Consider the following 12,796-nt stretch of genomic DNA (forward strand, 5'->3'; position numbering starts at 1 on the left):
ATAAAATGGAGCTTCCTCATTATTCTGTTGCAAAATACGGACTGTTTTATACATATATATATTGTTTATACATCATCATCAAATATATAATCGAAGTTCCAAAAATTGCATCATGATCCGCACCTGGTAAAAGGATCAAAATTGTATATGGAAAAAAACAAATAAGCGTTTCATTGATTGAAAAAAATACATTTGTATTAAAATTGAAATAAATATTGGGATGTTAATTAACCTTTTCGAAAATTATTATTATTGACTACATCATTGTAGTCAATATATTTTCCAGAGAAAGGAAAAAAAAGAAGAAATGATTGAAGAACAATTTGAAATTTATATTTCATGTATTCTAAGTTTATTGTCTAAATGTCTTCTGTCATCGTTATAAATATAACTTGTACTTACCGTTTATTGAGTACTGTATACATCGGCCGATCTCCAGATTCGTATCCATATGCCGGTCATTTCCATGTAAATTAAATTTGTAATTTATATTCTTCGTGTTGATTGGATGATACTGTTTCGCGAAATGTGGATTCATTTAACAGTAATTATTATTATGGAGCGTTTGTATCCATTCTGGTGAGTGCCCAAGGCGTCAATTGTCGTTGTTTGCGTCGATGTGTCAACGGATGTTCGAAGTAGGGTTATGGATCATCAGTAAATGTTGTGCCATAGTATTAAATATATGTATGATAAAATCTCCTTCTTCCTCTGCTGTGTTCAAGTTTCAAGATGTGTCGTATGCACCTTGTTTTGGCCTATGTTTCCCACATAGTTATTTGCATCAATGATGTTGTATACTGCAGGTTCGAGTGTGCTGTTATCGGTAGTGTCACCGTCGATGACGCTGTTATTGATTTTATTTTGTCTATTTTATTATAGATGTTAGTTATTTCTATTTTTTAAGTTACTGTTGTTATTGCGTTGTTTTTTATTTATTTTTTATCATAAAGATAATTGAGAATAAGTATGTAATCATTATTGTTATCATTATGATATATTATTATTATTATTACAGTAATTATTATCATTATTATCATCATTATCATTATTATTACTATTATTATTATCATCATTATTATTATTATCATCTTCATTATTATTATTATTATGACTACTAGTGGTAGCAGCAGTACTATTGCTACCTTTGTTGACATGGGTGTTGGTTGCAATGATGTTGTAAATCGTATCTACGTTTTGTTGTGAGTCCTAATGTGTAAAGCAAGCAGCTGTCGTAATTAGTGGTATGTTTTAAAGTATGGCATGATGGTGTGTTTCATATATGATAATTAAGCTAACTCAAGTTATGATACATGTTGTGTGCATTCTATCTTTTCTTTTATGATCCGAGATGTAATTTCTTCCATCCTGCCAATGCCCTCTGATGTATTCTCAGAAAATTACATATTTTGTTTAATGTTATTGCATTAATGTTCATTTTCATTATTGGCAATGATTATAAATGTAGTTAACAAATATTACGGTCATCAAACAATAATTTTATTATGACTATTCAATTTATCAATGAAAATGATTTTATTCAGGTCACTATATGAAATTACAGTAGCTAATAAAACGGTTAAAAAGAACGTCATTCACAGTAGGCCTATATATATGTTTCAACTATTGAAACAATATAAAATGAATATGAGTAGAAAAGTCCACTTTTATGCATCTTCGTGAATATAAAGGCACTAAAGGCATGGCAGACGTGAGACAATTATGACAAATTGAATTAAATTCAATATACTGAAGGAGGGCAAATGAATGAATGAGAGATAAACTAAATATGTAAAATAGATAATTTAACAAAAATATTTGAATTGATAACCTAGTTAGTTGATTCTCAAGTGAGAATTAAAAATAATGTCAAAGAAATAACGCATTCATAATGCCAATATAATTGTTTTTATAAGGTACAAAATAACTTATGCATTTATACATTTTTCAGATGTCATGAGTATTGAAGATATTTCAGTTTTCTTGATTAATTTATCATATTTATTACATGTTTCATTAAATATTTCATTTTGCATAAAAAATCTGACTCTACTGTTGATTTGTAAGTTAAGTCGATATTAGAAATATGAAGAGAAATTGGGCCTTTTGCACAAAAAGTTGCATTTAAGCGCAGGTCAAAATATCAAGCGCAAGTCCCGAATACGGGTGCTTCATTGGCTGAAAATTAAGTTGCGCAAGACTTTTTTTTAGTTATGTTTGATGGCAACCTTTCCTGCAACCTTTCCATGATCACACCGATCAGGAACAGAAAACCGATTAAAAGGATGAATTAAATAACAAAAATCTCGAGGAATACCGACGTGGTGTGTTCTGAGGTGAGAAGGGGCCAAATTGTAGTTGATGGAGAGGAGTACAGTGGGAGCATCATAATATATAGAGGATTGTGTATGGCATGGGGTATACAGTATGGACATGCGTCTTTGCGTGTGTGTGCGAGGGTGTTTGTGTGTTTATATTGTGTGAGGGTGTGTGTGTGTGTGGGGGGGGGGTCTTTAAGCATTTTTATAATAACTGATTTCATTTTTTTTAAAGATATATATATATATGATTCATGATTTTATTGAATTAGTGAAAAAAAGTGAAAATATAAAGTGAAAAGTATTATATGTGATTTGAAATGTCAAATTGAAATGTTATGTAAGTTTTTGTTCATGAAATCAGAATAAAAACATTATTTTGTATTTGTATTTAGTATTTATTTATTTACCGAAATTCACAATAAAAACATAAGTGTACAAAGGAACATATAAAAGCAAGATATATATGTAAAAAAAAGTAAGAATAGATATATACAAACAAACAACAATATCAAACAGACATGTGAAATCGGAAGGACACCCGGTTCAGCTCTGCCCATAGACAGTACTGTTCTTCCACGGGGTCCAAAACAAACAAAAAAAATGTGCATGACAAAGAGTATGAGTGTTTGTTTTTCGTGTATGAGAGTATACGGGCAGGGAGTTGAGAGTAACTCCCTGATACCATGGAGTGTTTGCTAGCATCGCCCCTCCATTTATTTTCGATAGTATTTGGAGTATTTCTTTTCAGATTCATCAGAAACTGTTGCATATATTTACAAAACTCTAAAGGTTGAGTGATGTACATCGACAATAGAACAGAATGACAAAACCTAAAAATGTATACAAACTATGTATAATTGTTAGATAAAAATGTTTTGTATTTTTTTTTCCAATTAGAGTAGACATGTAATTACGTGATTATTATAGCGCATCCCCCCCCCCCCTCTGCCATCATTCGTAGTAACTTTATGATAGTCGATACCATTATTTCGAACTTTAAAGAGGTGTTTTCTTAAAAAAGTGGTGATTCATTTGTAGTTTATGTGAGCTTAAATGATTACATAATTCTCTTAATTTTTATATATATACGCTCGATCTCTCTCCCTCTCTCTCTAAAGGCATGGTCAAACCGCCCGAGCGTTGTTGGAGCGGTCGTGGAGCGGTAGGGAAAGAGGGCCGAATTTCGCTCACAAATTTGGGGAAAAAATCGAAAACATAAATCGAAAAAAAAAACAATCGAAATCGAAAATGGTGAACGGTAGCGAGCGGTGATGATTTTTTTTTCTCTCCGCTCCACGATCGCTCTAAACAACGCTCGGGCGGTGTGACCAGGCCTTTACATTCCCGACCTTTCGTTTGAAGAACGCGAACGCTTACTTACGACGGTAGTTGATTTTGGAAGAGACTTTTGGGCCCGTCGTCATGGTCGTAAAACTTTGTACTGCAATGCAAACTGTGTGACATGAGATTTTTTTTCCATTTCGCATCAAACATTCAATTTGTGTTTCGTATGCAAAATTCTGATTGCTACTATGTTAGCGATACATCCGATTTAGGACGACTTTCTAAAGCCACATTTGGTTCTTCCCAGAGCTCGAGAGGCCGCCCGGGGGCCCACTTCCATTGAACAGTGGATACCAGGCAAGACCACGCGTAAGAAGGGAAAGAGTGGGTAAGTGCGTTACTTATATAGGCCTATGTAACGTTATAAGGGTGTCAAAAATGATGATGAAAATAATAAAAAAGGGGATATATTTCCAATAGTTGTAGGGTGTCAAAAGCAAAATATTTGTTAAGAGATGCATTTTCATAATCTGGAAAAGACTTGCTACCCTTGTTTAGGGTACTTTTCGAAACCACATGGTCGTGCTCGATATCCACTCATCAATGGAAGTGGTCCCTCCGGAATTTGAATCTAATCTCCCATTTCAGCTGAAAGTAAACCATAATGCCCATTACATCGTGTGCTAGAGGCATATCGTTTGTTTAGAATGAGTAAACAAAAGAAACGTCGAAACGTATTGCATATGCTGTGTACATATCAACGCATGCGAATTGTTTTCGGCTGGAGAGGGGATCTGACCCATGGAATCAATTGCCAGTGATCCACCAATAATCCACATTAACATCCACATTAAATGCAATATCGATTCGATGGACTGTAATGATCTATATCTAAACATTAATTCGGTAAGTTTTTCCTCACTCAATATGTACTCGATTTGTTTGAAAAACCACTTTCTTATCCATGTCATAAACTATTTTAGGTCCTGCATTTCAAATATCTCCAACCATCAGTCGTAATGTACATGCATGTATGGTACGGGTGTCGCGGAAAAGGATTTTGCACACGAAAAGCAGATCTGTAGGGCCTGTACCCCCCCCCCCCTGTAACACAAAGCTTAGTATTGATTGTAAAGCAGTTTTCTACGTTTGATTCTATTGACTATAATGTACAATCAATCTTAAAAATAGAGTGTATGATTAAGCGTTAACTTTTTTGTTAGGGGACCCTAATATTATAGCGTCCGTGAGGATTGCGAATTTTGGCAATTGTCTCCCAATTCACGCTCTTATTTTCTTATTCATTGTGTACTATTTGTTATTTCTAAAGGGATTTTCCCTTTCGTGCACCTATGACCAGGATGACACCTGGGTGCCGTAAACGCAAACGAAATGACCAGTCAAGATCCTCGTTGAATGCGCATTTTGCTAAGTAGACTGAGTGTGAACCAATCAGAATTGTTCTTTGAAATTAGCGATCAATCGCTCACCTTTGTGTTATATAACCCTGTTCATTATTTTTACATTGAAATAAAGTTCTAAAAACTCTCTTGCGTGGGATCTTATTATTGTTCTCGAAAAAGTCTTTAAAATATCTTGTACAATATCAGTTTAAAGTAGAACTTACAACGTGAATAGTACAACAACAAAAAACATTGTTAAACAATCATTATAGCAATGGTGGTATGCTATATCAGAAACTGTATCAATGTCTCGGGTCGCTTTTAGTTTCAATCATGAAAACTATTTATTTATTTTTAATTAAAACCTACTGTAGGCGCGATGCATATCAACAGCCCAGTGTTATCGCGCTTTATCAATGCACGCGATCTCTGATCACCACTGGCAAAAGACGGGGGGGGGGGTGGGCTGGGAGGCCATGAACCCCCAAACTTTTCACGTCCTAGTAAAGCGGAAGAAGGAAATGTCGAAAATTAAATGACAAAATTTGAAATACAGTCATTTTTTTCGTGAATGCCATGTAACAATCTATCACAAAAAATATTTTAAAAACGTCAAAATAGCTCACAGCTATTCAAAAAATTTTCCCCATACGCCTTATATGCCCCCTTCAGATTTTTACTGACGATCAGCTTTATCAATCGAAACCTAATTAAACGTTTATAAAAATGGTTTAAGTAGCACCTCGTATATGGTGCTATTGATGCATATGTTATGATAAGTATTTGCTTTCATCGTCATTATGACATAATGATACCGAAATAACAAACCCCGGGGATACAGGGGTACTTAAAAAGGATGCTCCCTACTATTTTTCTACAACTTCCTCCTTTGGCAGATGTAATAAAAATATTAACGAAAGCAATTCAGACGTAGATGGTCTCACTTTAGCTCAAATGTGTATTTGGGTCTGGACAGGAGGAAGAATATGATGCAGCGAAGTGCTCGGTAGCTCGGTAAGTTTTTAAGTTTAATGCTCAATTTTGAGACCTCGACAACTATCAGTGGTATATCTACCTGAAGATTGGGGCTCCCCCAATAGTAAAAGTTTTAGGTAAATTGTTTTGATCATCCTTTATTGATTTTGAAACTAGGCTACTATGTTTAATTTTCAAAATCATGAAAGCATTATTGGACCTTGGGGCATTCTGGGTCCATTACTTGGGCTTAGAAGGCCGAGATTACTGAAAAGTTTCACCAAACATAACACTGAAAAATTCATCTAAATCAAATGAAACCTAAGTTAAAATTCTACTATTATACTGAGAATAAATTTATGCGGTGTACTAGTGGATATAATGAGTATAGTCGCATGGATTCATAATGGTGAATTAATGGTGCAAAAGCATTGTTTCGATATTTTGATTAACAAATAAAAATCCAAAATAATTTATTTTTTCTAAAGTATAACGATTTTTTAATCAGGAATAGGACGAAATATACAATATTCTCTCAAATAGACCAGGTAAAGTGAAAAGTACGGGGATCAAACAAATTTTAATGTTTATTGAACACATACTTAAAAAGAGGGCCATGCTAGAAAAACGTTACATGTAAAAAGGGACAGATCCATAAAAGTGAGGGGAACGGAACGTGTGTCAATTTATTTCGAGTTTTTAAGCCAATTATGAATCATCACTCCCTAATGAATGCGACCGAAACGATTTACATTCTCAAAAAAAGAAGGGGCACCAACATATATATATATATATTTTTTTTTTTTGGGGGGGGCAAATGTCGGCACTTATGAGCGTCCCCCCTGTATATGGTTATCGCACAAAACACCCATGCCCAGAAGAGTCTAAATGTGTTTAAAGAATTTCTGGCACGCATTTCCAACAAATACTGCCTTCTACATCCTGTATAGTGGCCAAACGTGATTTTTTTTTTGAGAAAAAAATGAAATATTTACAATTTAATTTCTTTTCAGATTGTAACTTGTCATAAAGATGGGTTCGTCGCGTCTTCATACCGGTCGTCAATTTCGAGACAAGCTGGTGTTTTTCTGCTCGATCGTAGACCTTTTGCTCATTACCCATATGTCTTCTATTTCGCTATTAGCCAACGCCCAATATACGAGCCCGAAGCATTCTTCTTGCCCAAATATCTGCCAGTATGACAACTGGACTAAAATCGCCAACTGCTCGAACCGGCAATTAACGGCAGTACCAGGTACCTGCAACCAGGCAAGAACATTGAAGATGAACAATAATCGCATCACTCGCTTAAACCCATACGACCTTGAAGATTTCACCAACCTCCAATTCCTTTATCTAGGAAATAACAGATTGGATAACATATCATCGAACGCATTCGTGGGTCTTGGAAAACTTGAATATCTCAGACTTGGGGGAAACTGTTTTTCCGACTTAAATGGTGGGATGTTTCGGGGTCTTGCCAAACTTCAGTTCCTTTTGGTTGTTGAGGGTTGCCTGGAAAACATTGCCAAGGAGACATTCAAGAACGTGCAGAGTCTTGGCTCGCTTGAACTCGGTGGGAATCATCTTCGGGAACCACCATGTGATGCATTTGTTGCAGGGAATGTACTTCAATCATTGTCCCTTTCAAACAATCTCATCTTCTCTTTGCCTCAATATTGCTTTGCAAAACTCCATCTTCTAAGGATACTAGATCTGAGCGGTAATAATCTGACAGAAATTAGAAAAAGCCGAGTTTTCAGTGGCCTCGACAACCTAGAAACGTTATCCCTAGATAAAACAAATTTGGTTCAGCTTGCAGAAGATTCATTTATTAATATTCCACAGATTCGACATCTTTATTTGACAAGAAATAGACTTTCTAATCTTCCGATTAATGTCTTCGCCAATCTCGTGAATCTTACATTCCTAAATCTGTCCGACAATGCTCTGGATCGTGTGACCTTATTGTTCCAAAACAACCTTCGCCTCGAAATAATTGACCTTTCATCTAACATGATCACATGGATAGATCCAGACACCTTCAAAGGGCTGAAATATATTCAGACCGTACTGTTGTCCTCAAACCGCTTAAAGAAAGTTTATAGCCTAATCTTTGAGACACCGTGGATAAACATCACCAATCTTGCGGACAATCCACTTAACTGCGAATGTGCCATAATGGACTTAGGAGAATGGCTTGACCGAAATCCAGGTTATGAAGCAACCTGTGACTCTCAAGGAAAAGATGGAGATGTTGGAAGAGTTTCTCTTCAGAGCATATGCGATGAATACAGCCATCCCAGTTCTCGATCTGGTACTCTTCTCGTAGAATCCCAAGGTACACCGAAACCATCTACCAACATTTATTCAACAATGGCAACGAAACCTCAATCCCATGGCAACTCCGAAACATACCAGTCAAATACATTTCATATGACTACCATAATCCTGATAGCCATCATAGTTGTTATCCCTGTACTTCTTATCATGACACTGTTCGGCACCGTGTACTATTGCCAGAGGATCTTGTCAACAACCAAGGAACGGTCAAAGGACAGTATCATCTTAACGCCACCCACATCAGATCCCCGAGCAGGACTCATTGACGCCCATCCACCATCAACGAGCTTAATGAAGTCTACGCAATTGATTGCCATTCGGCCAGAGAATGGGATGATGGCGAGGACTGGTGATGATGATGGTGTTTATGAAGAGTTTTCTGATGTCGATCCCATGATGAAACCCTCAAATGTTTCAAAGGTGAGTGGGGAAATATAGCTGAGGTATCAACTACAAAACGACAACGATCGTTCGAATCTACTGGGTCGTATTTACAAAAGTGTATCATGTAAGTAAATCATGATTTCAAGCTTATTAGGGAACACCAATTGATTTTTATCAGTATTTCACCACCACATTAGAAACATATGTTAAAGTATATCAAACAAATTTACATGATTTCACTTTGCTACCCATGTTCTGGCAGTAAGCAAATTTTTTACCATGATTCAATCGGCATGTACTTGCTGAATAAAAAACAATGTGACTAGCACTAATGTACTTAAGACAGTGGTGTTAAAAAAATCGTAATTTGTAGGGGCATCCACTTCTGGGTTCCTTCTCCATTTACTTGTTAATTCTTCATGCGCCTTGCTCATTCTACACTCTGGATTAGGCTATTTATACATCACATTCTTATCATCATCATCATTAATAATTATCATTATTATTATAATCATCATTATTAAGGTCGATTTTGTTGTTGTTGTGTATTATTTCTGTTTTCTAAAAAAAAAGAAGAAGCAGAGTGAATTTGTTATCTCATACATCCATGAATATGTTCACCATGATTGCATTTTAAGAAATAAGATTCATGTTCAAATAATGTTTATAATCATGCACTTGTGATTTACATTATAAACAGAAAACCAACAACGATGGTCCTGATTTCGACATACTCCACGGTTCGCATACCTACCTCGATGTCCAGGACGATACATACGTTCCCTATGACCCTCCTCGTTTGCCTGACAGGGACAACGAATACGTGAATGACATCGAGAAAAGAAGCCTTAAACAAGAATCAGGCTATTATGTGTTCAGTACCAAGGAACCGGTGTATGATTCGAAGATTCCTAAATACGTAAATGAAAGTGAGCTCTTTTCTGTTTGATAGACTTGAAATATGGGCAGGGGCGGATCCAGGAATTTTCGAAGGGGGGGGAGCAAATTTTTCGGAGGAAAATTTTGACAAGAAAAAAAAATAGGTCTTCAATTCAAAAATAGGGGGAAAACCTGGGTTTCAATGGCATTTGTACATCATAAATTTCTATTTTTTGGATTCTCAAAAGGAGAGGGGGCACGTGCCCCCCGTGCCCCCCCCCCCCGAATCTGCGCGTTAATTTTGTTACTGTTTGACAAACAGGCTGTTTAAAAAAAACAAATTTCAATCAAATCATTGGTTGAGAAGTAATATCAATGTTATCTCTCAGCTAGTGAGAACAGTTATGATATGCGGAAAAACTATCTTCAGCTTACTTCTTTCCCCTTGAGGTTAATACGCAGAAGCAATAACAATGTCTGATGGATACAGTTTTCTTGCCATATTTCTTTTAATTTTGCTTTCGTAAAAACAAGAACTTTTGAAATTGCAATCGAAATGTTCATATTAGACAATTTAACACTTTACATTCTACATGTATAAGAATTACTTTTAAATAGCATATAGTCATATACATTATAATACGTAAAAAGAATTATCTTGTGCTTTTGAATTTTCAAGCTATTGTTGAAAACGCCACTACTTTCAAAACATTTTATGAAATATTGAATTATACAATATAATCACTTTTACTGTCAGGAATGTACATACCCCTATATTATTTCATTCTAGAAATGCTCATGTAGATACCAATAGTACTTGTATGAGATAAATGCTTAAATGATTAATAAATTTTCTATGATTTTCACGTTTGCTTGATATTATTTTGCCACTTAGTTGTCAATTAAAATAGCCGAACCATATATTGTAAACCTTGTCTGCAAAGAAGTCGACAGGATATTACACAGTCAATGATTTTTTTTTCAAATTATGATATCTATAATTTGATGTTAATAGATGCTCTGTAATCTTATCTTTGAAATACAATTTAAATAAATGTTGTTCATGCTTGAGTGAACGCGGGACGTTTTTGTGAGTGGTTCAAAAAGAGGCTTGCGCCAAAATGGCAGAAATGAGAAATCAGAGTTTTTGCTAATCAGTAGACCTCCTTTGAATAATTTCATTATCTTTCATTATCTTTGCCATAATTTTCGAATCGTATACACATGTATATATATACACCATACACACACACACACACACACACACTGATGGCAAATGTGCCGTGAGCCAAAAGTGTGGTAATATCCAGTCAACAACAGTATCAAATTTTGTTTCGGGAGCTTACTATTTTAGCTATCAAAAGTAAACATAAATTAGCTTTAAAATTGTAATTGAAACCGAAGTAAACTTGATGAACGCATTCATGTGATACTTTTCTTGGTTTCTGAACGATACTTCTGATGAAATTATCTATGTTAGATTTTTAGGGCGTTTTAGCGGTGCATTATTTGTATGTGCAGTATCATATTGTATTGCAAGATGTGCCGAAATCTGACGAACTCTCAAAGGCTTATGATGATAGAGATTGCTGTGTAATATCGTGTCGTATTGCGCGGTCTGGTGACTACTGTTCTTTGAAATTAATCATGGATGGCCTTTCTTTATTGGGTACTAAAAGCATTAAACATGTTAAAGGGCCAATATTTCATTCAACTACGATTCGTGTGATAGTGGCCCTCACTCGTGGAATATTTTCTGCTATCCCATACTGATAGATTCATTATACTAAATACGAAAACAAATACGTAAGCATAAAATTAACAGCAGGTACGAATGGAAACGTATTCAAAGTAAGAATCAAATGTATTTGTCTAGTTCTACAGCCCTAGCTGTCGCACTTATAAAAAAACCCAGAATTCGTCAAAATTTTGATGACATTTGGAAAATGCACGATTACCGTTGACAAAGCGCGCCGCGGCGACTACAATACTTTCCTAATTACACCAACAGTGGCTTTCGCTCAGCAACGACCCAGGAGCATTGAAACAATAGAAAATAAACTGCTAAATTCCTGACATTACAAAGAACAAAAAAAAGAATTACCCTTCGAAAATTCGTGATTTGGTTCTGAGCAAACAACATAATTTGAAACCTTTCGTCAGCTCTAAAACTTAGGACGAAACCGCTGCTACAGATCACCAATTTTGACAAAGACCTCCCGTCTGTTTTCTTTAATGTCATTTAATGGGCATTTTCGATACATTTACTCTATTCTAGAAAACTCTCAATTGTGCAAACGCCGTCTGCCGAAGATGATACAGAATGCTTCTTGAATACTTTGAAAAAAAGGCTTTGAATGCTATGACACTGATCGCTTATGGATTTTAGCCCTGTGCCACACGTGTCATATTCCGGTACAGAGAAAATAAAACATCAGAAAAGGGAAACATGTCGCGGAATGGTAAAAAAAGATCGTTCAGACCTCGAAGCATATTCGGTTTCCTACTCACTTCTACAAGTCATTCGCGTAAGGTTCCTACTTGAGATCATCCTAGATAAAGATACCGAGATGTTTCATCGCTTTCATGGATTCAGGTTTTGAATATCACCCAGAGAAAAAAGTGGAGGTGCCGCTGATTTTCGCATATAGTTGATTTCCATTTTCAGACATTTCAGAATATCTCAAGAGAAATCACACCAACCTGCGTAGACAAGAAATGGCAGCTTGCACCTCAGATGGGTCATTCCTATAGAGCGACTATCCACCAAAGGTCATATCAACACCGATCAATGTAGCTGTTGAAGGCTCATTACTCGACAGGATCCTTACGCCGCCATTGATCATAGTTATCTAGAAATGTGATGTGGCCCAGAGGAGCACATTCAGTGTTGCGACGTTTCTCAGTTACATGATTGCCGTCTGCACCAGCCGGAGTTTTCTAATTAGCGCGCTATTTCTGATCCGGCAAATTCACCCGATCTGAACAATCTCGAGATTATTTGTAAGGGGGACGCAATTATCGCGCTAGTTCGCGCAGGAGATTGTCTTCTGCGCATCAAGATATGGAATTGCTCAATGGCCATGACAGCGACGCCGAAAGAAATCGATAGAGAGTCGTCGTGTCTCCTTGTTAGATAATAGAGTTACTAGTGGATGTACCCAAGAGCTCGTTGTGGATAATTTATCGAAAATATCAACTAGCTGC

At 36.0% G+C, this 12,796-nt stretch overlaps 1 protein-coding gene across 1 annotated transcript; it reads left to right on the plus strand.

The window, feature by feature from the left end:
* Positions 1-5,935: 5,935 nt before the first annotated feature.
* Positions 5,936-10,724, plus strand: LOC121413864 (SLIT and NTRK-like protein 3). Its single transcript, XM_041606840.1, has 3 exons — positions 5,936-6,022; positions 6,997-8,746; positions 9,411-10,724. The coding sequence occupies exons 2-3, from the start codon at positions 7,016-7,018 to the stop codon at positions 9,657-9,659; spliced, it is 1,980 nt and encodes a 659-aa protein (XP_041462774.1). The 5' UTR covers positions 5,936-6,022; positions 6,997-7,015; the 3' UTR covers positions 9,660-10,724.
* The last annotated feature ends 2,072 nt before the right edge of the window (positions 10,725-12,796 follow it).

This window comes from Lytechinus variegatus, chromosome 4, assembly GCF_018143015.1.
Source record: "Lytechinus variegatus isolate NC3 chromosome 4, Lvar_3.0, whole genome shotgun sequence".
Classification (NCBI taxonomy): Eukaryota; Metazoa; Echinodermata; class Echinoidea; order Temnopleuroida; family Toxopneustidae; genus Lytechinus; species Lytechinus variegatus.